The sequence below is a fragment of the Phyllobates terribilis genome, unplaced genomic scaffold, assembly GCF_046119375.1.
Source record: "Phyllobates terribilis strain yellow unplaced genomic scaffold, ASM4611937v1 Scaffold_8__6_contigs__length_399053987, whole genome shotgun sequence".
NCBI lineage: Eukaryota > Metazoa > Chordata > Amphibia > Anura > Dendrobatidae > Phyllobates > Phyllobates terribilis.
The window spans coordinates 306,678,085-306,703,180 of NW_027362768.1; the positions used below are offsets into that span (position 1 = coordinate 306,678,085).

The following is a 25,096-nucleotide window of genomic DNA, read 5'->3' on the forward strand; positions in this document are numbered from 1 at the left end:
GGGTAAGGATGATTCTGAGAAAGGTCAGGATTCAGCCTAGAACTACATGGGAGGACCTGGTCAATGACCTGAAGAGAGTTGGGACCCCTGCAGGGCACGCAAGGTCCCCCTGCTCACATCAGCACATTTCCAGGCCTGTTTGAAGTTCGTCAATGACCATCTGAATGATCCAGAGGATGTATGGGAGAAGGTCATGTGGTCAGATGAGACCAAAATAGAATTTTTTGGTATCAACTCCACTTGCCGTGTTTGGAGGAAGAAGAAGGATGAGTACAACACCATCCCAACCATGAAGCATGGTGGGGAAAAAAAAATCATACTATGGGGGTGCTTTTCGGCAAAGGGGACAGGACTACTGCACTGTATTGAAGGGAGGATGGATGGGGTCATGTATCGCGGGATTTTGGCCAACAACCTCCTTCCCTCAGTAAGAGCATTGAAGATGGGTCGTGGATGGGTCGCCCCATCACACGTCTATTTTAATAAATAATTGTATTCTATAAAGGAGATCATGGTGAGAAGAATAGAAGGAACAAGGCGAAGAGGAAGACCAGGAACCCAATGGCTTGATACTATCAAGATAGCGGTGGAGAAGACCCTGGTGAACCTATCTAGGCTGGACAAGATCGATCTTCCTACAGAGCGTTCATCCATCAAGTCACCATGGCTCGAGATCAGGCAGCAGGCCGTTAATAATAATTAATTATATTGTTTATTAATTAACAATTCTGGAACATCTTTCCTTAGCTCCCAACACTGTGTCGTTCCTTTGTTATTCCTTCTAGAACTTTACAAGTAAATTAACAATTAGATTAAAGCCAGTTGGGGGCGTGTCCCAGCACAGTCTATCGCTGTCCAATCAGTGCTGGCAATATCAGACTGTATGGAGACACGCCTCTCTGGCAAGAAGACTGGTAACACCCAGTTGTCAATGTAATCCTAAATTTCGAGGAGGAATAACAATTACACGGCACGACACAGAGTTATAAAAGAAGCTTTAAAACTCCTTTGTTATATGAAATACAATTATTTACTAAATTAGATAAGTCATGAAAGCTGACAGATCCATTTTAAAGGGGTTTTCCATTACTCAGACATCCCTTTTACATTTGCTATATTTCCCCATGTAAAAGAAATAAAGCCTGTACTCACCTCAGGTGTCAGCACTGTTCCAGTGATGTTGGTGCTGGGTTTCCTGAAGATCATGTGATGTTGTTATGTCATGTGAGCCCTGCAGCTAATCAATGGCCGCTAATGGTCTACCTTCAGATGAAACTCACATTCGGAAGAAATGATAGCGTGCTGCTGCTCTTTGACTTCCTCCGAATGTCAGTTACGTCCAACGGCAGGGAGAGTGATTGGCTGCAGGGCTCACATGTCATAATAATGTCACACAAGCCCTGGCAGACCCAGAGCTGATGTTGCTTGACCAGCCCCAGTCCTGGTGGTGACTACAAGCTGCATCTTTTTACGTGGGGGAATATAGTAATTGAGAAGTAGTTGGCATAGCAGTGGACAACCCCTTTAGGACCTAATGAAGATACAACTAAAGATAATTAATTCTAAACACAAGAGATTTGATATTTGTATTTTCCTTTACATTATTATTCCAAGATCTATTGATTAAAATAAACTTTTGCTGGTGGGGAAACACCTTTAAGTATCCAGAGGCAACATTGTATTTTGGTTGGAGCTTCGAACAGACCTTAATCATAGAGCATGGAAATTCCCAAGCAACAAAATCATGCGAACACATTGACTTAGTGTACATGACTTTCGATAATATTTGTCGCAACTTGCACAAATGTGATCAACGATCAATAAAAATGTTGGAGCATGTGAAATAAGATTGGTACCATAAAAGCCCATGGGACAACTTTCGCCCATAAACAAGTGCGGTCCATTCACACGGGCGAACACAAGCTGTCTGGGACAGATGACTAATTCGTTCTATCCCCATACAGTATGTATGTTGTCAGTAATACATTTCCTGCTTACCCGAGCAGTTAGGGCAGGTGCAGAAGACCGTATTTTCAGTCCGAGTGCGATCCGACAAAACATCAGATTGCACTCGGACCAATGTTGCTCTATTGAGCCATGAACACGACCAAAGTGATCCGAGGAAAAAATCACTGCATGCCCGAGTTGGATCCGCCATTCGGATTGCACTCGGCCATGCAAGTCAATGAGTCTCTGGAAAATATTGGACTGAACCCAGATGAGTTCAGTCCAATTTTCATGGCTTGATAGCATGGAGGAGATGGAGACATTTTTTTTTTCCATCTTCTCCTCATCCGAGAAAATCGGACCGCAATCTGATCAAACTTTGATCAAAGATTGTTTTGCATAATTGGCCCCATTCTCTCTGATGCGAGAACATATGCTGGTGTGACCCTAACCTTACAGATAGAGTTGTAGAACCGGTCAATTGGCCACGTCAGTAATCCCTGGCCGCTCTACGGAAGTCCAGGGAACAGTCTCTTAATTGACAACTCTTCTCTTGATTAGCCGGCCTGGCGTGATGTCACATGTGCATCTCACCGCAACGATGACATCACTCCAGGCTGGATCGTCAAAAGAAGAGCCACGGATGATGTCAGGTAAGGGGCGACTCTCATTGCTCCCACCCAGGGGCCACAGATTATTCATGTGGCTGATGGACCAGGTCCTGAGAATCAATTTGCACCGACTCTAGTTACCGTTGGCAATGATTTTCATGCCGGCATAACCAATCCATTTATCTGACAAATGGCTTGCCCAATTGTCGGCTGTTTGGCAGATTGTTTACATGTGCTGATAATCGGGAACAAGATTTCTCATGGACGGTCTCACAACACAAACTGTAGGGGACAGATCATTAATGTGTTCGATCCCCATCTAGTATGCAAGGTGTCGGCAATACATCTCCTGGGTACAACTGTGTTACAGATAGAGTTAGGCCACGTTCACACATTGAGTATTTGGTGAGTTTTTTACCTCAGTATTTTTAAGACAAAACCAGGAGTGGAACAATCAGAGGAAAAGTATAATAGAAACACGTCACCACTTCTGTATTTATCACCCACTCCTGGTTTTAGCTTACAAATACTGAGGTAAAAACTCACCAAATACTGAACGTGTGAACGTGGCCTTATAGGACCTAGTCAATCGCCACATAAGTAATCTGTGTCCACTGTACACGAGCCCTGAAAACCACTGAGAGGGCTGATAATCACTGATCAGCCCCAGTAGCGGACACAGACAGAAGAGGGCCCCTGTGCAAGAACAATATATGGGCCCCTCTTTGTGTCAGTGACAAAAGTTGCTTACCGTTTTGGAGATAGAAGTGGCCCCCTTACCTCCTGGTCCCCAGGATGCACCAATGGTATGTCCACCCCTTATCAACCCTTATAAATGGACTTTAAAGGGGTTTTCCCACAAAGAAAAGTTAATTTTAAGCAATAGATCTTGAAATAATAATAAGTTCCACAATTGGATGTGATTAAATAAAATGTTCCTGTGCTGAGATAATCTTATAAATGTTCCCCAGCTGTGTACTGTGTAATGGCTGTGTGTGACCATGTACAGAACATGGTCTGATCATACCACATCTCCTGGGCAGGGGAGGGGAGAAAAAGAGTATACAGATATTATAGCATGGGATTGCAAATGATTCTTTCTTTGAAGTAAAACATTGTTTAAAAACAGGCAGAGAAATGTTCTACCTCACAGAAAAAAATCAGCTGCAATCCCCTGCTGTAAAGTCAGTATACTCTTTTGCTTCCTCCCCTGCCCAGGAGATGTGGTATGATCAGACCATGTTCCTATTCGGTCAGACACAGCCATTACACAGCACACAGCAGGGGCACATTTATAAGATTATCTCAGCACAGGAACATTTTATTTAATCACATCCTATTGTGGAACTTATTATTATTCCAAGATCTGTTTATTAAAACGAACTTTTGTTCATGGGAAAACCCCTTTAAGGGTTTTTTTTTAGCACAGTATGCAAAAATCAAAGACATGTGAACAGCTCCATAGACAGCAATGGGTACATGTTCAATTCGTGTAAATCACAGATGGAACCAGTAGGAGATGAACGGACGTCTGAATAAGGACTAACACACTGGTTATGATTATGAGGGATCAGTATTGGGAAAATTGTAATAGGAATTATTACTTTCTTGATCAGTTTACTTAAAAAGTTTTTGCAAAATCATGAGACTCCATCCAAGTGTCCGGCTGTGTACTGCCTCCATGCAGCACCGCATCACACATCCTCCCACCGAAAACACTGATTTTTAGAACAACTTCCTAATTTCTAGTGGAGAATGGCACAATATCTGCAAGGTTCATATGGATTCAAAATTTTGTATGCAAAAGTAGAAGCATTTGGCTCCATAGACTTCTATGGGTGATGTTTTGTGCTCCACTTCTGCTGATCTATATCTTGCTCAACATAAGAGAACAGCATGGAGTCCAAGTGTTAATCCAGATCCTAAACCACGGCCATGTCTGACGGAAATGGACTTTAATGCACAGAAAAAGATGAGTAACTATATGGATGAGTTGCTTTCCTTGGTTTGTACAGCATTTAGGTACAGATTGTTTTTTTTCCTGTTCAAGCTGCAAGTTAAAGGAATTGTCTAAATGGAAGATATTGATGATCTATCCCTAAGCTAGGGTCACAGGACCGTTTTTCTCTCATCCGAGAATATTGGTCCTGTTATGCTAATCACACTCTGATCAGAGTTTGATCCGATTATGTGGAAAAAAAAATTAAAAATGTCTCCACCTTCTCCATTCATTCTGTCCATGAAAATCGGACTGCACTCAGATGTCCTTCGAGTGCAGTCCAGTGGTTTCCACGGACCGATAGACTTCAATGGGCGAGTGAGATTCGAATATTGGAGACAAATGGCGCATGCGATGGTTTTTCATCGGACATGTGCATGACACATAATATAACATGGGGACGAGTGCAAAATGACGGGTTATACGGTCGTCTGCAGGAGCCCTTAGGATAGCTCATTAAAATCAGATCGGTTGGGGTCCAACACCCACGCCCCTAACAATTGTTAGGTGTAAGTGCTCATTGCATGGTTAATAACAACTGCTGGGGCGCCGGGTGTTGGACCCCCACTGATCTGATATCATCAATATCTTCTGAAATGACAGCCTCTTTTAAAACTATCTTAACATTTATTTCAGAAACCCTTTAAATAGCTTCGATTACAGATTCCATCATATTTGACAGTAAAAAATAGCTTTGGATGGCACCAAAATGATGGAACCCAAATGACCACATTATAGGTCAATGGTGACCTTCGTGCCACCAGTCCGGCATTGTGAAGCGGTTTCCTTTGAGTCAGGATTTTGGGAAGTAGTTAGACTGTGGGTGATCAGTTGACAGTTGCACAGTTTGGTCACATCTGACAGCAGAATTAACCAAACTGGTTCAAAGAGAGCCGGCAAAATTGTACGAAAGAGGCCAGGTACAAAACAATACCAAAAGAGAGCAGTAAAATATTGGCTCCATTACTCCAGATTTGAAGTGGCTCCAAATGGTGAAATTTGGTAAAAGTGGAAATACGAAGATCTCAGAAGTCTGGTGGCTGCATGTCCTGTTACTATGTCCATCTGTAGCTCTGCGGATAGTGGCAGAAGCTTAGAGATTACTGATGTACACCAGTGAAGTCCCATGTAAGCCAAGAGAAACCAATGAAAGGAAGAGTGGTGGAACCAGGATGAATTGTCCAGGTTGAGTCAGAGACTTTTCTTTATAGATCTATGAAGTTCATTCATTCTGTACGTCATTAATTAACCCGGGAAGGTGGCACCAGGTCGGTCAATGATTTACTACACGTAGGATACAATTAGACACTGATAAACACTTCCATTCATTCCTCTGCTTTGTACATGAATGATGTAACCTATGATAAGCGCGCCAGAGATGGAACGATTTTTCCCAACAGAAACATAAGCAAATAATTGAGAGTCCCTTAAGATTTGCTCTAAGCAAATGGGACCCAAGGTGGAACCTGTCCGAGGGGCCCTACCTATAATGTGCCATTTATGAAATGTGTCCTCTTACGTCCGACTGCTCCCTCTGCAACCCCTAGAGTTACATTTCTGCCTACTAATGAATTATCCAATAGAAATAACCAATCACGTGAGAACAAAAAATATCAAAAAAGTTATCTAATGTTTAAAAATATTTATATAGCAAAGTGCGCCCGATAAACTTTTGTCATCATTCAAAGGATTCCCATCATTTGTGTACAGAAGGTAGGAGAGTCGTCCTCAGTGACTTGTATTTAGCTACACAGGACAATGGCATACAAATATCTATTCATACATTGTATCGGCCGTACTGCTCATCCTCATCACACAAGTTATACATAGGGCGTCCACGATCAGGTGATGGCCCCGGGGGAAACACTTCACAAGTTACCGACTTCACAAAAGTGACGGTGAAGGGAAAGCAAAGAATTGCAGTACTTATAAAATCTATCATTTTCTATTACTTCTAGTGGACTAAACTAATCCTCCAGAGCTGCGATCCGCTCTTAACACACAGAGACGCACCTCACCAGGTTAATCTGTCCAATGAAAAGTGGGATCGTAAAAATACTGCCATAATAAGTTAGGCGACAATCATCCAAGCCTGAATATGTGCATGCTTACATATATGTCAGATGATTAGATGGATAGATAGATAGATAGATAGATAGATAGATAGATAGATAGATAGATAGATAGATAGATGGAGAGATAGATAGACTGATGGATAGATAAGACATGCAGATAGATAGATAGATAGATAGATAGATAGATAGATAGATAACGAGATAGCAAGATAGATAGATAGATAGATAGAGGGATATATAGGTAGATATATAGATAGATAGATAGACAGACAGACAGATAGATAGATAGATAGATAGATAGATAGATAGATAGATAGATAGATAGATAGATAGAATAAAGTATAGGAAGGCAGCACTAAAGCCGATTATTCCAAATAAGTGGACTTTATTAGCCCATGTGGCAATAAATGTTTATGTCCCATCTTAGGACCTTTCTCAAGCCTGACATTTTGGTCCCATTACTGAAGCCCTTGAGAAAGGTTCTCTAATGGGGCTGAAATGTCGATATATGGGCTAATAAAAGTCCACCTTTCCGCACAATTTATTGAAGTGCTGCCTCCTTTTGCCTATTTTAGATAGATAAATGATATTAGTTATTTTGATAAATAGATGAGTGATACGAGAGATATACTTGGTAACAAATAGAGATAGACAAATAGATAGATAGATAGATAGATAAAGCAGACAACAGAAAGTTATGTAGATAATTGATATAAAAAAATCCAGATATTTAGATACAAAGCTACTTGATTATAGATATAATTGATGATAGATGGAAAATTGATATTCAATAGATGTTTAGAAAGATAATTGATGGAGATAATGAGAGAGATATTTGATAACAGATATATTTGATATATAGATAGACGGACACATAGATAGATAGACGGACAGATAGACTGATGGATAGATAGATATAATTGATAACTGACAGAAAGGTACATAAATAACAAATAATAAGCAGATATTTAGATATATAGTTATTTGATGATAGACATAATTGATAGATGGATAGTTGGAAAACTGATATGTGACAGATATTTAGAATAATAGAAGATATAATAGAATAATAATATATAATTGATAGATAGATAGATAGATAGATAGATAGATAGATATGGATTGATAGATAGATAACAGATAGGATTGGCTCTTGAACAGTTATTCCTCTGGGTCAACATGTTAGGCTATGAGTTGAAGTAGATAGACTTAGTCTTCCTTCAACCTTAAAAACGATGTTACTATGTTACTAACGTATGTCCTGGTAAATGTTGGGAGTTGTAGTAATGTTACAGAGTGCCACAAGTTGGACCCCTCTTCTAGGCAGTTTCCTGCTGCAGAATCACCTGTGAGACCTTTCCCCAGAGCCCCTCCATCAGCCATCAGTGAATGAATGGAGCAGCCGCTGAGGTGAGACCCTGACTGCCCATCTCTACTCATCTCTGCTCATCTCTGCCCATCTCTGCCCATCTCTGCCCATCTCTGCTCATCTCTGCCCATCTCTGCCCATCTCTGCTCATCTCTGCTCATCTCTGCCCATCTCTGCTCATCTCTGCTCATCTCTGCCCATCTCTGCCCATCTCTGCCCATCTCTGCCCATCTCTGCCCATCTCTGCTCATCTCTGCCCATCTCTGCCCATCTCTGCTCATCTCTGCCCATCTCTGGTCACCACTTACCCGATCTTAATGTAGACAATCCCCAGACTGAGAAAGATATGAAAGATCCAGCGTCTCGTCTTCCTGTTCATATTCCTTGATTAGGGGGCTTCACCAGTGCTCAGCGCTGACAGTTTGGGGGGATCTGCTGGACCAGACAGGGGAGCTCCAGGTCAAAGTATCAAAGCCCCAGCAGCGCAGTAAACCAATCCCACTTTTGTGATGTGATCAGGCAGTTTTTTTTTTTAGTGTTTGTAAATCCCAAAAGAAGCTGAGCCAGGATCAGTCAGTGAGTGCTGTCAGCCCCCCTCTCCTCTGCCTCCCCTGCTCAGGGGGTCCTGGGGATTTTGTATGCAGGTCACACTTGGAGTGTGTAGTGATGGGAGTGTGCAGTACACCCACTAGTGATAATGTTGCACCATCAGCCAGTACATGTCTCCTTGCACTGTCTTTTCACTTTCTCTCTCTCTGGATTTAGAGTGCAAAAAAAAAGAACTCCAAGAAAAGAAAAATAAAAAATAACACAGAAGATGAAGATAACTCTGCAGAACAGTCACCTGTTGGCTGAAGATCTGCAGCAGCTGCGTCCCTGTGCAACAAGCATGGTGCTCCCTCAGCCAGGGTGCTCTTCATGTGATAGTCACCAGGTAGACTGTGCCTGAGGAATACCTGGAGCCAGGAGGACACTGGGATCCTGTTTCATTGTGCACATTCCTGTGCTGTTGTGAATCTCAGCCAGTGCTGTCAGGGAGGGATGCAGCTGGGTGTGTAGATATTGGTGTTCCTCTACTGTAGTATGGACAATGCTGCAGGGGGGGCTGGTTATATCTGTTTACCACTCATACAACTGCCCCTCCCTTTGCTCCTTTGACTTAAACTTTTTTTTTTTGGTATTTTTTTCTTTTTGTGGCTTCCTTCCTAAAGTTATGTTATGTTGCCCTGAGATATTCTAACAGCGATCTCGCACTGCCCCCCTCTCCTCCTTTTGTGAGTCAGCAGATGAGGAGGGAGACCGCCACCCTCATCTATTTAGATCTTATCAAAATTTATTAAAGAAAAGCTAGACAGCACCCACAAAGAAACAGACCATTGTTGTCTAAAACAGATGCCCTCCTCACTTACTTCTGGTTGATTGACTCAAAACCCATGCACAAAAAAAACTCCAACCTTCTGCTCCTGGCATAGGGAGGGCTACAGGTGCATAGTGGTGGGGCTACCCTATACAGGGCTAATTATCCTTCAGAAGGGGGGCATGTATTAACTATGACATTTTTAAATAGTCCCTGTCACTTGCCATAATTATGTAATTTTTTTAGTCTGGTGTAAATGCCGCTATTCTCCTGAATCCGGCGATGTTTTTCTTTTGTTCCTGCTCCTCTCCGTTCCTGAGATATGGCCCCTTTCCCTTGAATGCAAGACTAAACTTTTAGCCAATGGGGCATGGTTCTTCACTCTTATCTGTGGGCGTGTTCTTGAGTGCCTTGCCCCTTTGGCAAATTATACTAGATTTGTATACAGGAAAGAGGAGGCCATATCTAAGGAACGGAGAGAAGCAGAAAAAAAAGAAAAACATCGCCGGATTCAGGAGAAAAGTGGCATTTACACCAGGTAAACCAATTACATATTTATAGTAAGTGACAGGTCTCCTTTAAAGGGGTTTTCCAAGTCCAATGAACTTTTTTCAGACGTTATTATAAAGTTTTAGAAAAATGCCCACATTTTCCAAGATGGTTGCACATGACTTGAACTGTGACATAATGTTTGATTCTGCATTCCATATAATTATCCCATAGCGAAGGATCCACTAGTCTCTCCCCCGAATATGGGATGTCACCAGTGACATGCTATACAGGGTTTGGACACTTTAGCAAGTAATATCCGTATTATCAAGTTCTGCTAATTTCCCAAGTTCCCCAAATCTGAAAAATTTGTGGTGTGACATGAACAGCTTTAAAAAATAATAATTTGTGATACTATGTTAGGAGATGTTTCTGCTTTGTGGCCACCTAGTGGTTGTAATGTGCGTTGCAGTCTATCAAGGGTTTTACTAGAGATATTATTCTGCGCATGCACCACCTCTGACGCCATTTTCCTGAAGACCGTCGGAGGTCAATCAGCGCATGCTTTGGCGCCATTTTCATGAAGATCGCCACCAGCGAAAGTGCCACCCACAGCTAAGAGGGCGCCAATGAAAGCAACAGAGGCAGCGATGGGGCTGAGAAAAACACAGAAGTGATGATGTGTTTCTATTATACTTTTCCTCTGATTGTTCCACTCCTGGCTTTGACTGACAAATACTAAGGTAAAAAACTGACCGAATACTGAATGTGTGAATGTGGCCCTACATGGAGGAATGTGCTTCTGATAACCATCATTGAATGATTCGCATGAACAATCCAACCAGCAAGCGTTGAGGATTTTGCCCGTTAGTCCTCTAATTGCCATCATGCTCAGAAGGTCCATTTATTGAGAACGACCATTATCAGGAACACTCGTTTGCAGATTATGGCCCCGTGTAGATGGGAATTAACAAACAGTGTGCCATTGATACGGCTTCGCTGACAATCTTGAGTATATGGCATCAAGGTGACCTTCTGCTGAAGACCGGAAATCAGTATTTTGTGTGCCAGACGTTTATCTCCATTGCTTGAAAAGCGTAGACCTCCTTCAGACGTCCGTTTTTCAAGTACGTGTTATATCCTTGTTGTTCATGTATAGAACTTATAGTCTATGCGGCTGTTCATATGTCAGTGTTTTGTTTTTTTTTGCAAACTGAATGATCTGCAAAAAAAAAAAATGGAGACATGTCCAGTTTTGATCCGAGTTATGGCTCAAAGTTGTCAATACAGCTCTAAATATCACGGACAAAGCAATCCATGTGCTGTCCATTTTTAACCTCCTAATCAGGAGGAGAAGGTTTTTTGCAATTTTTTTTTTTTTTAATGCACTTATGAAACACTGACGGTGAAAACTGACCAAATGCTGATGAAACTCTGAACTTTTTTTGGTTATGAGAAAAATCACTGATGTCTGCATGAGCCCTAAGGCCACGATCACACATTGAGTATTTGGTGAGGTTTTTTACATTAGTAAAACCAGCAAAAGAGCTCTAAGATCATCTCATTATCAGGGAGCTGTCTCAGGAAAAGGGTTTTTCCAAAGTGGAAAAATCCCCTTAAGGCTGGTTTCGCACATCCTGATATTTCCGGTACTAGAAAAACCAGTAGCGGAGATGTCTGTGTGCGTCGGTGTGGCAATCGTGTGCTGCATCAGGATCACATGTACTGGCGCCTGGGAATCAGCGGTATAGTTAGCGCTGTTCCCAAGCGCTGGGTGCTGAACACTGCCCTCATCATTGTCCTATGTTGAGAGTAGTATTCTGCTCCTACTGTGTCCAACTGTAAAAATAAGAATAACATTAAAAAAATCCTTATTCTCACCTATCTGAAGGTGTCCACCGCTGTAATCCATGTGACCGCTCACGCAGAGGAGCCGGGGAGAATGACTCGCTCCAGCGAGCGGTTCCCGGAGCTGTGCTGAGCTCAGTGAGTGACAGGACACTGCTCGCTGAGTGCAGCTCCGGGGCCCGCTCGTTGGAGCGAGTCATTCTCCCCAGCTCATCTGTGTGAGCGGTCAGGTGGATTATTGTGGGGGAACACTTAGGACAGCTGAGTATAAGGATTTTTTTATTTTATTATTTTTACAGGTTACAGACTACTACTTAAGGGTCACGTGCTGCCTGTGAGCGGCCACCAATAGCGCCGCTCACAGGCAGAAACAGCACCAGGAGGTAATTAGAAAGAATCTTCTATTTATCATTAAAACACTTTGGCATATTTTTAAAAGTACTGGACAACCCCTTTTAATGCATTTTTGCACAACTATTACTTGCCATCAACAGCGGCAGACCTTTAGAATTCAACCACATTCCCTTAGGCTACGGTCACACAACAGTATAAAAAATCATAAAAATTTTCATCTTGAAAAGTGCAATGATTTTTATAGATTTTTTTCGCACTTATCATCCGTGTACAGTCCCTATACCATCTGTTGTTTTTTTTACAGCAGCAGCTTATAATCATTTACAAGACTATTTACAGTATTTTTTTTACAAAAATGCAATGTATCTGTAAAAATCCGCTGCTATACTTTGGCTTTTTAATACATCCAATATTTTTTTTTTCTCACAACCTTAAACTTTAATGGGTGAGTCTCATCCAATTTTTGGAGTTAAATCAAGCATGCAGCAATTTTTTTTTCATTTATTTATTTTTTTTCTCACAAGAAATTGGTCTGAGAAAAAAAAAGGTTCATCTGCACTGCCCCTTTAAATAACCTTGGTCTGAGTGCTGTCCATTTTTTTAAAGGATAGCATTCTTCCAATTTATATGGTCATGTACACGAGCCTTTAGGCTGCGTTCCCATGATGAGTTTTTGATGTTGCAGATTTTCTGCTCCCATTAACTAAAATAGGTTACTTGCATTTTTTTTCTAAAATACGCAGCATAAAAAAACTTTGTGGGAACATAGTCTTATTTTGTGAATGCTTTACCTTTGCCTAAGGCTACATTCACACGATGAGTTTTCGGTGAGTTTTTTACGCTGCGTCTTTTCGAAAAAATTCAAGTAACCTATTTTACTTAATGGGTGCAGAAAATCTGCAACATCAAAAACTCAACAAATACTCATTGTGGGAACATAGCCTTAAGGTGTGCGCACATTGAGTATTTCCAGCAGATTTTTTTCTGCAGCAAAAAGCAGTGTTGGCAGGAAAAAATGCTGCAGAAAATACATGCGTTTTTTGTTGTCCATTTATTTGGATGGGTGAAATGCTGCAAAAAATTCAGCATGTGAACAAGCCTTTACTGTCCAGTCTTCAGGGATGTGCAGAAGGCAAGTGATCTTTCTTGCAGGAAGCTTCATGACATAAGTCAATTGCTGCTGATAGTATTCAGCTTCCCTGTATCATTCTGTGTGCCAGAGACGAGACAAGGGAGAGGCTGTCATTTGTCAGGTGTCGTCTTCTCTGTAACCTGAAGGAAAGCTGTCTGAGCTCACCTCCTGGTAACTATAGGGTGTATATTGAGATAGATCCCACAAGGTTGAAGATTCTCATTCCTAAGAATACATTTGTAAAAATTACTCAGTGGGGTTTAAAGTGGTATTCTCATCTCCAAGATCCTATCCCAATATGTTGCAGATATAATAATAATAATAATAATATTAGAAAGTACCACCAATTAGAAATTTAGTATAGTTCTTCTGATTGGCTATGTCTCTTTCCTCATGTGCAGGACCTTAGGTATCCATGGATACAACCAATGATAAAATGACAGCTAGTTGCTTGTGGTCGTAACCATAGATACCTAAGGTCCTACAATGCCTGCACATGAGGAAAGACATAGCAAATCAGAAAAACTATACTACATTTCTAATTGGAGGCATTTGCTAATATTATTATTATTACACCTACTACATATTGGGATGGGATTTTGGAGATGGGAATACCCCTTTAAGTCTTGGTTTATCCATTTGTGTCTTTGTTATTATTATTATTATATTAATTACAAGTCTAAATAAACTCGGCACATTTTGCAAATTATTGAATTAAATATTAAAAACACATATGTAATAGAGCTCAAATTATTAGTGCTCATTTCTCTTATTCCATAGGACTGCAAGTAATGTGAACTCATAGGCCAGAGTTCACACCAGGTTATAAATATAATCGTCCGATTTTCATCCAGAAAAAAAGGGACGATGGTGGTCAATATGCAATCCATTTCTATACATCAGCAGTTATTAAAAATTTACAAAACTAAGTATGGCTTCCATGTTATGGAATTGCAATGTATCTCTAAAAATCGGATTCCTTATAAGGTGGCTCCATATGGGATCCGTTTTTTTTGTTTTCTCTGTGCACCCATAAACTTAAACAGAGAAGTCTCATCCAACACTCAGAAGAAAATGGTGCAGGCTGTGAGTTGTTGTTGTTGTTGTTTGGTTTGTTGTTAGGGTTGTTGTTGTTGTTTGGGTTGTTGTTGTTTGTGTTCTTGTTTGTTTTTTTTGTTGTTGTTTTTTTCCATGGTCAGATTCGGGCTGCATAATAATGCTCAGCTAGACAGCCCGGTTGAATAACATTGGTCCTAGTGCTGTCCGTTTTTTCTTGGAATGAAAAATAAATTTGTGTGACCCTTACCCTTATTGTGATAGGTAGAAGAAATGGGGTACGTCCACATGGGATGGAAATGCTGTAGATTTTCAGTTCAGATTTACATTTGTATAATGAGCAGCAGAATACAATAGAAGCAAAGTGGAGAGACTTAAAACAAATCTTATCCACAGTCTGCGGACACTCTGTGCCGAGAAGTTGACCTGGGGTGTGGATTTTATTTTTATTTTCTGTTGCTGGACATTCACGACTGACATCAAAATCTGGAATAAAATTCTGTTGTAGAGATTTTATGCAGCAAAATGCATTGCTGAGAATCTACCATTAAGGCTACGTTCCCACGAGTTTTTTTACGCTGCATATTTTCGTAAAAAATGCAAGTAACCCATTTTACTTAATGGTTGCTGAAAATCTGCAAAATGAAAAACTCACCAATAATGCAGCCTACAAAGAAAACTCAGCTCTGCTGCATCTGTACTTTAGGTCTTATGCACAAATGTGCGTTTTGGCCATTTTTAAACCTTATTGTGGGTTATTATCTCCATGTCCAAGTTGCATTTCTCCCTGAATGAATGTGATTTCTTTATATGTAATCTGCAGATAAAAAAATCTGCATACACCATGGTATTTTGATATGGGGTCTGCATGGCCTGCATTCACATCACTGATATGCTGTATTAGGGTGCATTCACACACTGTGGATTTGATGCAGTTTTTCCGATGTGTAACTACAGAATTTCCACATCGAAATCGCGCTTACTAAATGCAGATTTTACTGAGTTTTTTTTTTTTCATGTTACGTTATGCATTGCGAAAGTGAAGACTGTAATGAAATCTTCACCCAGAATTGACATGCTGCATATGTTGAAACTTGCACCCCAGGTCAATTAATGTGCGGAAAATGTATGCAATGGATAAATCTGATTCACTTTTCTGATACTGTATTACTCTGCGGGTTTTCCCCACACAAATCTGCACAGTGTGCATTTCCCCTTTAAAATACCGGCAGAAGTAAATGAGAAAACAGAATACATAGTAATAGTAAATGATGCCTTTTAGAACAGTTTAGCGCTGTCTCTCATCTAGTGCTCCCTCTTGTGGAAAATAGCAGGTAGCACAACTTCTGAAATGATGGAAAATTCTAAATATAAGTAGAAATAATAAAAAAAAAATTATGTCCTAAAATAATTGAAGTCAGGAAAAAATGCAAAGATATAAAAAAAAAGTTCTTGGCAAAACTTTTATTTGGCCTATGGCCATCTCTCACCAATCGACCCCCCCCTCCATAGACATGCACGCTCAGTTTAGTCAAATGTGCATGTGACAAGGGACAAGGGAGTGTACAGCTGCTAGACTTTATTTCTGGTGATATATCTAACCTGAAAGCAAAAAGGATCGGGCTCTTGAAATGCAGTTGCCTTATGCTTATCTCCTCTGACGTTGGGGGAGCGGAGGGGGATACTCGGCAGGTCCACGCTCGGACACAGGGGATGGCCCCATCAAAAGCAGAATTTCAGCCGATGCGCTTTATCTGATGTGTGCTAATGCATACTATGGTATGACAGCCGTATGTAGTTGTTAACTTTGGTAATTTATGTATAAATCTCAATTGGCTGAGTAAGATGCTGACACTTAAAGGGAACATATCAGCATGTTTTTACATATGGAATTAATGGTATGGCGTTATCAACATATGCCCTCCAATAAAAGAAAAAACAATAATTTTTTTTGTAGAAATCCCATGTATCTCTCTTGAAAAGTGCATAGACTAAACTGCACTGGGGGGTGTCAGAGCACTTAGTCTGTTTTTTCCAGGTACATTGACACGCGCCAATGCACCTCCAGCCTAATTCGCATATGGCTTCCACACTAGAGTTCTCGTGACTGGCACATCAGATTTCTAGAAAAAAAAGGTATTTTTATTGGGGAACAAATACCTATGCAGCCACACAGCCATTAAAGGGGCTGTCACTTATCAAGTTTCTAAAAGTACAGATTTTCAAAGACCCATGTGGATGTGGGAGCTTACAGAATTTAAAGAGCACCTGTTAGCATGAGAATAAAGTCCAATCTGCAGACACCGTATTATAGAGCAGGGGAAGCGGAGTAGATTAATATCTAGTATTGTTAGAAAATATTCAGCATAACCTGAGTTTTACTCAGTTAATCATCTGCTCATCCTGGGACCTTCAGTCCAGTGGGTGGTCCTATCAGTGACTTAGCTTTCTTTGTGTAAGTCACTGATAGGACCACCCACTGGACTGAAGGTCTCAGGAAGAGCAGAGGATTAACGGAGTAAAACTCAGGTTATGCTGAACCTTTTTAACAAAACAATATATTAGTAGTCTGCTCTATAACATGACGCCTGCAGACTGCACTGCAATTTCATGGTGACAGGTTCCCTTTAAGGTCAAGGGAGAACTCACCCTCCAGGATCCTCTTTACTTTTTAAGAATAAAGAGCAACCAGATCGCTTCCCCCCACGCCACCCCTTTTGCTCTGGAACACCAGTTATGCATAACTATGATAGTAAATTTTGATTATGTGCAATGCTTCCTTTACCCTGTGGTGGCGCTGGAAGTGAAAATTACTTTCTGCCAGCTGGGTTAAATTTAGCTTGGTGGAGGACTTCATACGACCTTCTGGACCCAGACCCCACCTGACACATTGTGAGAAGTTTTATATAAAAGGAGATGTGGGATAAAACGCCCGATCCTTTTGCTCTTTGAAGATAAGCTGCTGCCAGACTTGTCTGGCAGCAGCTTACTCTTCTCTCTCCATTGGAAACACGTGCACACTAGGCTGAAAGGAGCATTAATGTGTCTGGGGGAGCTGTCAACAGATAGAAATCAGAGGGTCAAAACATATGAGCGGCCACCTCTTTGGTGTTTTTCACCTTGATGTTAATCAGGGAAGGTGAATAGTGGAGGCTTTTAGGCACTGGGGGACACAGACAGAAGAGGGACCCTGTGCAAGAACAATATATGGGTCTTTTGCAACCCAAAAGCTCATCATCATGCACAATCCCACCTGCTTTGGAGCTGGAAATGGGCCCCCTCACCTCTTGGGCCCCTGTGCAGCTGCACAGGTTGCCCTATTGATATGTCTGCCCCAGCTCTAGGGTATCCAATGTGGTAAACTCCTCAAAGAATATGCCCCTGGCTGCTACTTTCTCACAGAGATTCTAGCAGACTACTGGGTATCCCTCTAGAAACCCTGTGATCATCTTATCAGACCCTTCTAAGAAAAAAAAAGACTATAGAAGACTGCATCTATAAAAACTGGAGACATATTTTCAGGTCATATTGTGTTGGAGAGAAATGTTCTCTAATGGAGGTTCTACAGTGAAAACACACAGAATTGTTCATAACTTGTTCATCAGTGGGTGTCCGACTTCTTGGACCCATGATGTGCTCGGATTTCTCCGGCAGCCCAATAGAGAATGAATGGAGCTGGCAGTCGAGCGTCTTACTTCCGTTCTATTTTGTAATGAGCATTAAAGCGCCCTGTTCTGCCGATCAGTGCCGGTCCCATTGGTCGGTCCTCCACCGATCAGTAAGTTATCACCTATCCTGTGGATAGATGATAACTTATTTTCACCAGACCACCCCTTTAATGGATTGAAATTACATGTAACTTATAAAGGAAATTATGTTACCTATGCTGGAAAAGAAGATGTCACTATGTGGAACTTTAACCACTAAAGTCATATGAACAAGTGCTGACAAATTTTGGCTGTAGGTCTAAAAAGTAAGTGCCCTATAGTACATTATCACCACTATAAATGCTGATAATTACCGGTTATTTTGGGAGGAATGTAAAGATAAGAACTTGTTTTGAGCCTCCATTGTCCTTGTGCAAGATAATTAAGGCTCAGGCTATTTCTTCTTTTGAAGCCTTGAGGGATAATCTGCTATACGACTACACGTACGGATCAACCATGCAGGTGTTACGCAGCTGCCAACAAGGGATTTACAAGGGATGAAGATCCTGAACCGGAGACCCCCCCTATACACTCCTAATTCACTAATAGGGGATATAAAAAAGGTTTTCTAAATTAGACAACACATTTAGAACTCCTTTCCTACACATTTTGGTCAGATTTCCTTGTGGCCTCTGAGCCCAAAGTTGGCTTCTCACACAAGGATGGTGCAGAGATGGGCATGTGTTACACGCACGCCGCTAGGTTCAGATAGGGTGACACGTGTTTCATGAATTCTTTGGAATCCTGAGGAAACCATTACTCAGGATGAACATAGGCTGCAGCTTCTCTCAGGCACACGATAGATTCAATTGCTGACCAGACACATCTGACAAGAGTCTTTTTCAACAGTTTAACAGTGGAATTTAATCTGAAGCACGGCCAGTGCAATTCAGGGACATTAAAGCAACAATCTTCATTACAGTACATTCTGAGATTCTTGAGCAACCGCCTCCAGTAACAATACAGTAGTTTCTTCACAAGGCACAGTATTACAGTCTCTTCAGTAGCATAATTCAGCATAGATTAGATCTCTTAGCAGCACACTTCTATGCATACACAACCATAGGCTTTTCCTTCACAAGGACACAATAGTACACAGCATTCTTTATCCTGCATGGAGATGGAGGGTGGGAGGGTTTGATGAGATGACCCCTGTGAGACCATCCCTTCCAGTCCTTTTCTTCCTGCCCAAAAATACTCTTCACTGTTAGTTCAGGGAATTTATCTGACCTGTGTTTAGTTTCTCTCCTGATCTGAATCCTGTTCAGTTGCCTTCTGTCAGATCTGGATAACACACTACCTTTCTCTTCGGCTTCAGCCAGACTACAATAACAAGTTCCCCACAATCCCCCTGGGGCTCTGCTAAAACACTCCCTGTCTCCTGTGACTGTGTTAACCCCTCTAGTTGCAGGATGCTTCTGAAGCACAACACTTCTTCTGCATGTTACACATGGACACAGGGTCAACTGAAACTGTATTTTCTCAAAATGAGAAGGGAAAGAGGAGCGGTTACAGTCTTTAATTTATGGGTACAAGTGTGGCGGCTATACAACAATGATGGCACAAATCTTGGTGGCTGTATGCCACTCCTGGGGCACAGAGTTTTGCAGTTGCACAGGAACAGTCTCTTAACTTGACAGTGGCATGGGGCACAGTGGTTATGGCAATTACTGGCATTATCATATTAATGGTTCGTGTAGATGACCGAGTGTGATCCAACAAAACATCGGATCGCACTCAGACCAATGTTATGCTATGGAACTGTGCACATGTTCGAAATCGCTGCAAGCCAGAGTTGATCTAATATTCGGATCGCGCTTGGTCATGCAAGTCAATGTGTCCATGGAAAACATCAGGCTACACTCGGATTACATCTGAGTGCAGTCTGATTTCCACTGACTGGATGGAGAAAATGAAGGAATTTTTTTGCTCCATTTTCTTCACATCAAGCTCTGATCAGTGTGATTAGCATAATTGATCCGATTTTCTCAGATGATAAAAATATGTTCGTCTGCACCTAGCTTAACACAAATTGCTTGTGTTATTCACTGACAACAAAGCCCTACAGTTTGTGCTCAGTCCAGATATCATGGCACACCTTCCTCTGTTACATCCGGAACAGTACGCAAGGTTTAGGGTACGTGCACACGTTTAGTATTTGCAGCAGAAAAATCTGCTGCAAATACTGATGTGTTGGCTTAAAAAAACAAAGCATAAAATACATGCAATTTGACATGTTTTTGAGGCATTTTTCCAATTTATTAGTATGGGTGAAATCTGCAGTAGAAAAGCTGAAAGAATTGACCTGATTCAGATTTAAATCTGCAAGGAAAACATAAGCAATGTGTACATGAGATTTCAGGAATCTCATTCAGGTTTTGTGGTATATCTGCAGAGTAAAAACACGACAAAACCATAACATGTGCAGCTCACAACAAAGCTCACTTCCAGAAAATATCCCGGTAAAGGCCAATGTTTTCCAAGTTGTCTCAAGCCGTGGAAAGGCTCAGTATCAGGACACAATTACTGAAAAATAATTATACCCTAATTAAACTGAAAAAAGTTACCAAAAAATCTTGGATAATATTATTCTATTTATTTACATTGTCATTATTGTATCTTTTTAGACAATGGACCTGATTAAAAACATGGACTGGGCAACCAGAGGAATGAAAAGGACCTGTGGTGTACCGAAAATGGCGGCAGGCCACGCGACAGCTATGGGCCCGGTGTCATACCCCGCACTGGGCCCCCCTCACATCGGCTTCCCCTCTCCCCCCCCCCAATACAGTTGAAAGCAATGATGGAGGAGAGAATGTCATGTGACGCTCCCTCTCCCATCATTCCTCTTGTGCGTCTTACGCAAAGGGCATCATGACGTCACGTCATCATGTGCCATGCTGTGCCAGGTAGTGGAGCTGATGAGACGTGCTTCAGAAAACGGAGCAGCGGGGGAATGAGGAGGAGAGGTAAGTATTGTATATATTTTTTAAATCAATGAGTACGTGGTGGCCATAATACTGAAGGACTGGGGGCTGCATTTCACCCTATGGGGGGGCAGTATATTGTGTGGAGGACCATGGAGGGTGCATTATATTGTGTGGAGGACCATGGGGGGTGCATTATATAGTGTGGAGGACCATGGGGGGTGCATTATATAGTGTGGAGGATTATGGGGGCACATTATACTTTATGGAGGGATATGTGGGGGGCCATTATACTGTATGCAAGCAATTATACAGTATGAAGGCTTATGTGGGGTCCATCATACTGTTTGGAGGGCTAATGCAGGCCATTGTACAGTGTGGACCCATTATACTGCATGGAGGGATGTGTGGGGGTCACAGTTGGGAGATCATACTGTGTTAGGGTCACCATACTTTGCCTTGGGAGTTGAAGAGGGGTACAGTAGTGTCATTATACTGTGCATGTGGAGGATAATGTGGAGGAATTCACCATGGGGGTATCATACTGTGTTTGGGGGACACTTTTGTTGACCTCATACTTTATGGGGACAATGAAAGAAGAATATAGGACTTCAGCAGGAGGAAAATTACTATGCAAAGACTGGAAAGTTGTGTGATACGCTCTTCTGTGACCTTGACAAATATTTGTTTGTTTTTTTGGAGGGGGCCCAATTAGAACTTTTGCTATGGGGCCCCATGATATCTATGTACACCACTGAAAAGGATGTATGAATACAACATGTGTATATTAGTTACAAAGGAACATGCAAGGTGAGGATGATGAGACTAAATGATGCCATATGATATAAGCGGCAACCAAAGTAGATCAAATACATAAATTAATAATTATAAGGACTAAGCCAGGAGATTATAAATAAGATGCACATGTAATGAATCTATTATGAAATTATAATAGCTGAAGTGCAAAAACTACTAAGCCTGCATGTTACAAGCAGACCTCCTGTTGTCTTGTTGCCTAGCCACACACCCCAATGCACGTTTCGCATGAGCATCCTCAGGGATTTCTTTACTGGCTGAAGGTCATGGCACGGCTCCACATCACAGTCCACTGTCCTAGTCCTTCAGACTGTTTCTGACCACAGCATCATCCAGAGTTTCAGACCGCAGTTCCAATCACAGACTGGTTTTCTCACCACAGGCAGTTGTATTTTGGGCAGACTGGCACGGTCATACACGGAAGGTCATTTTAGATTAATTCTTTCTGTATTTGCCAGGGGGTCAACCTCGACCAGCCTGCATATCCACACAGTGCTCAAATCTCATACATGCTAGAATTTGCATGCTTGTAAAGAAGACAGCAATCACTGGAGAAGGACATCATGATCGGAAGAATAGGAGGAACAAGGCGAAGAGGAAGACTAGCAACCCAATGGCTTGATACTATCAAGATAATGGCAAAGAAGACCCTGATAGACCTATCTAGGCTGCACAAGATCGATTTTCCTACAGAGCGTTAATCCATCAAGTCACCCTAACTCGAGATGGAGCCGAAGGCTGTTAAAAAAATAAAATAAAAGGTTATACAACATAAACCATATAGAGCCGTAATAAAACATTTCACAAAGGATGCCAAATTACTTAAAAGGCCAATGCACACTTTTCCTAGTCTAAAGGACAATGGAAACACAAAAGCACCATACTAACTTATAAAATATCTTACGTTGATCAATTATTACATTGTTTCAACACAATAAATTATTCAAGGACACATTTTGTTGTAAGAGGTTGCAGGGGTAATTTTTAAATCAACCCTCCTACAAGTCCTTTTGCTTTGGCCACGAAAAGAAGTGAGAACTACTGTGAGCTCAAAATGTTGATGTTTGGGCCACTTGGAACTTTGATCCAAAATTGGTGGAGTTGAAAAGTTGAGGTCATGAAGCAAACTTTGACAACCGGCTAAAATCCTTAGGAACAATGTCATGCCCCCAAACGTGGAAATGAAAATTATGGGTCAATATTAAAATATAGGAATATTTAATATAGCAATTACCTGCTGAAAAAGAGGGATCTCCAGTGAATTTTGTATTATAATCTACGAAGTTGGAAATCTTTGGTTTTCCAGTTGCTTTGAAATCTGACAATCACTGAACATGAGGAGAACATGAACTTTACAGAAGGTTGGGTTCTCCTGCGGCACAAGTCTTTTATAGATTAATCATATCAATGGTAAGATAAATTGGCAGACCTCAGACAAGACAATGAAAATCAATATACTGTTTGACACGTACTGTACATCATACCATCTAATTTTAGGAAGCAACTGATCTATAATGGTGCATTCCTGTGCTATTTTTAGTTCATATAGTAAAAACAATGATTTTTATATCCACATTAGAACAAGAAGATAAAGAAGAAGAATAAGAACAAGGCAGCTAGTTGGGTTTGCGCAGTATACAACCTATACAAGGTGCTAAGATCTAAAACCCTAAAATGAAATAGGTTCCTTTAAAGGGATTGCCCACCTTTTGGGGGCCAATACATTTGTTTTTTTTATATTTAAATGTATGTATTTGGGACTAAAAATCATTTTGCAATTGGGTTTCATTAAAAAATTTGGTGTGGGGTATAAGTCTGTAGTCATTAATTTCAGTGAATTTTGTCAGGATTCTCCAGTCTCGCTTATATTGAGTGAGGCCATGCATGTCTGGTTGGCAGGTGACCGCATGCATGCAAATCGCATTTTTTCAGTTTAGCGCCCGACTGCCCCCAGCATCGGAGAGTCCTGACAGCGCGCACACTGTGTGCTGTGGGTATTTACAAGTCTGCAGTCACACAGAGTGACTGCAGACTTGTACCCAAGCCTGGACAACTTCTTTTAACATTGGTAACAATGGCAATTGTTGTTTCACAAACACGAACGTTACCAGAATCATCCCTCAGCACTCCAAACAGTGACCACAGTGCTGATTGGAAAAAGTGACGTCTTGTTTTTCATCTCCGTATGGTCCAGACCTTCATGACCACTTCTTCTAGCCACTCATCTCAGCTTTCTTCTACTCCTCACTTTAGCATACCATGCCCACGAAAAAAACAGTGTCACATCATTGGCACATCATCAGTGTAGTCCCCTACACTGTTCCCAGAAAGAAAATATGCCTTTCATTGTGCAACAGAGTAAAGAAAATTCCACTAAACAACTGAATAAGAAATGCCTAAATTGTGTCCCTGAATAAAAATATGCCCAAAATGTGATCTTGCAGAAAAAAATAACTGATGCTGTGTTGCTGCTTTAGGGAATTGTCCAGTCTAAAATTACAAGTGTACAGTCAATCTACAGTTGTGCTCAAAAGTTTACATACCTTGGCAGAATTTTTCCTTTCTTGGCCTTGTTTCAGAGAATATGAATGATCACAAAAAAACTTTTTCTCCACTCATGGTTATTGGTCGGGTGAACCCATTTATTGTCAAACTACTGTGTTTTCTCTTTTTAAATCTTAATAACAACCAAAAACATCCAAATGACCCAGATCAAAAGTTCACATACGCCAGTTCTTAATATGGTGTATTGCCTCCTCTAGCATCAATGATAGCTTGAAGTCTTTTGTGGTAGTTGTGGATGAGGTTCTTTATTTTCTCAGATGGTAAAGCTACCCATTCTTCTTGGCAAAAAGCCTCTAGTTCCTGTAGATTCCTGGGCTGTCTAGAATGAACTGCGCGCTTGAGATCTCTCCAGAGTGGCTCAATCATATTGAGGTCAGGAGACTGAGATGGCCATTCCAGAACCTTCACTTTGTTATGCTCTAGCCAATGACAGGTCGACTTGGCCTTGTGTTTTGGATCGTTGTCATGTTGGAACGTCCAAGTACGTCTCATGCGCAGCTTCCAGGTGGTGAGTGCAAATTTGTCTCCAGTATTTGCTGATAATGTGCTGCATTCATCTTTCCTTCAACTCTTACCAAGTTTCCTGTTCCTTTGTAGCTCACACATCCCCAAAACATCAGCGATCCATCTACGTGCTTTACTGTAGGAATGGTGTTCCTTTCAACATAGGCCTTGTTGACCTCTCTCCAAATGTAACGTTTACGGTTGTGGCCAAACAGTTAAATTTTGGTCTCATCACTCCAAATTACCTTGTTCCAGAAGTTTTGAGGCTTGTCTCTGTGCTGTTTGGTGTATTGTAGGCACAATACTTTGTGGCTTTCTTCTGGCGACTCGACCATGCAGC

The 25,096-nt window shown here is 41.3% G+C and overlaps 1 protein-coding gene across 2 annotated transcripts in view; it reads right to left on the reverse strand.

Annotated features, from left to right (window-relative positions):
- The window catches only part of LOC141157371 (protein Wnt-7a), a 100,991-nt gene extending 91,877 nt beyond the window's left edge, over positions 1-9,114 (reverse strand). The window contains exon 1 of one of the 2 annotated variants that reach the window (XM_073644520.1): positions 8,846-9,114. In XM_073644520.1, the coding sequence (XP_073500621.1) occupies positions 8,846-8,892 (47 nt within the window). In that variant the 5' untranslated portion in view covers positions 8,893-9,114. Of the gene's footprint in view, positions 1-8,309 lie in introns of both variants that reach the window. The other variant, XM_073644519.1, reaches the window with a different exon arrangement.
- Between the last annotated feature and the right edge of the window lie 15,982 nt (positions 9,115-25,096).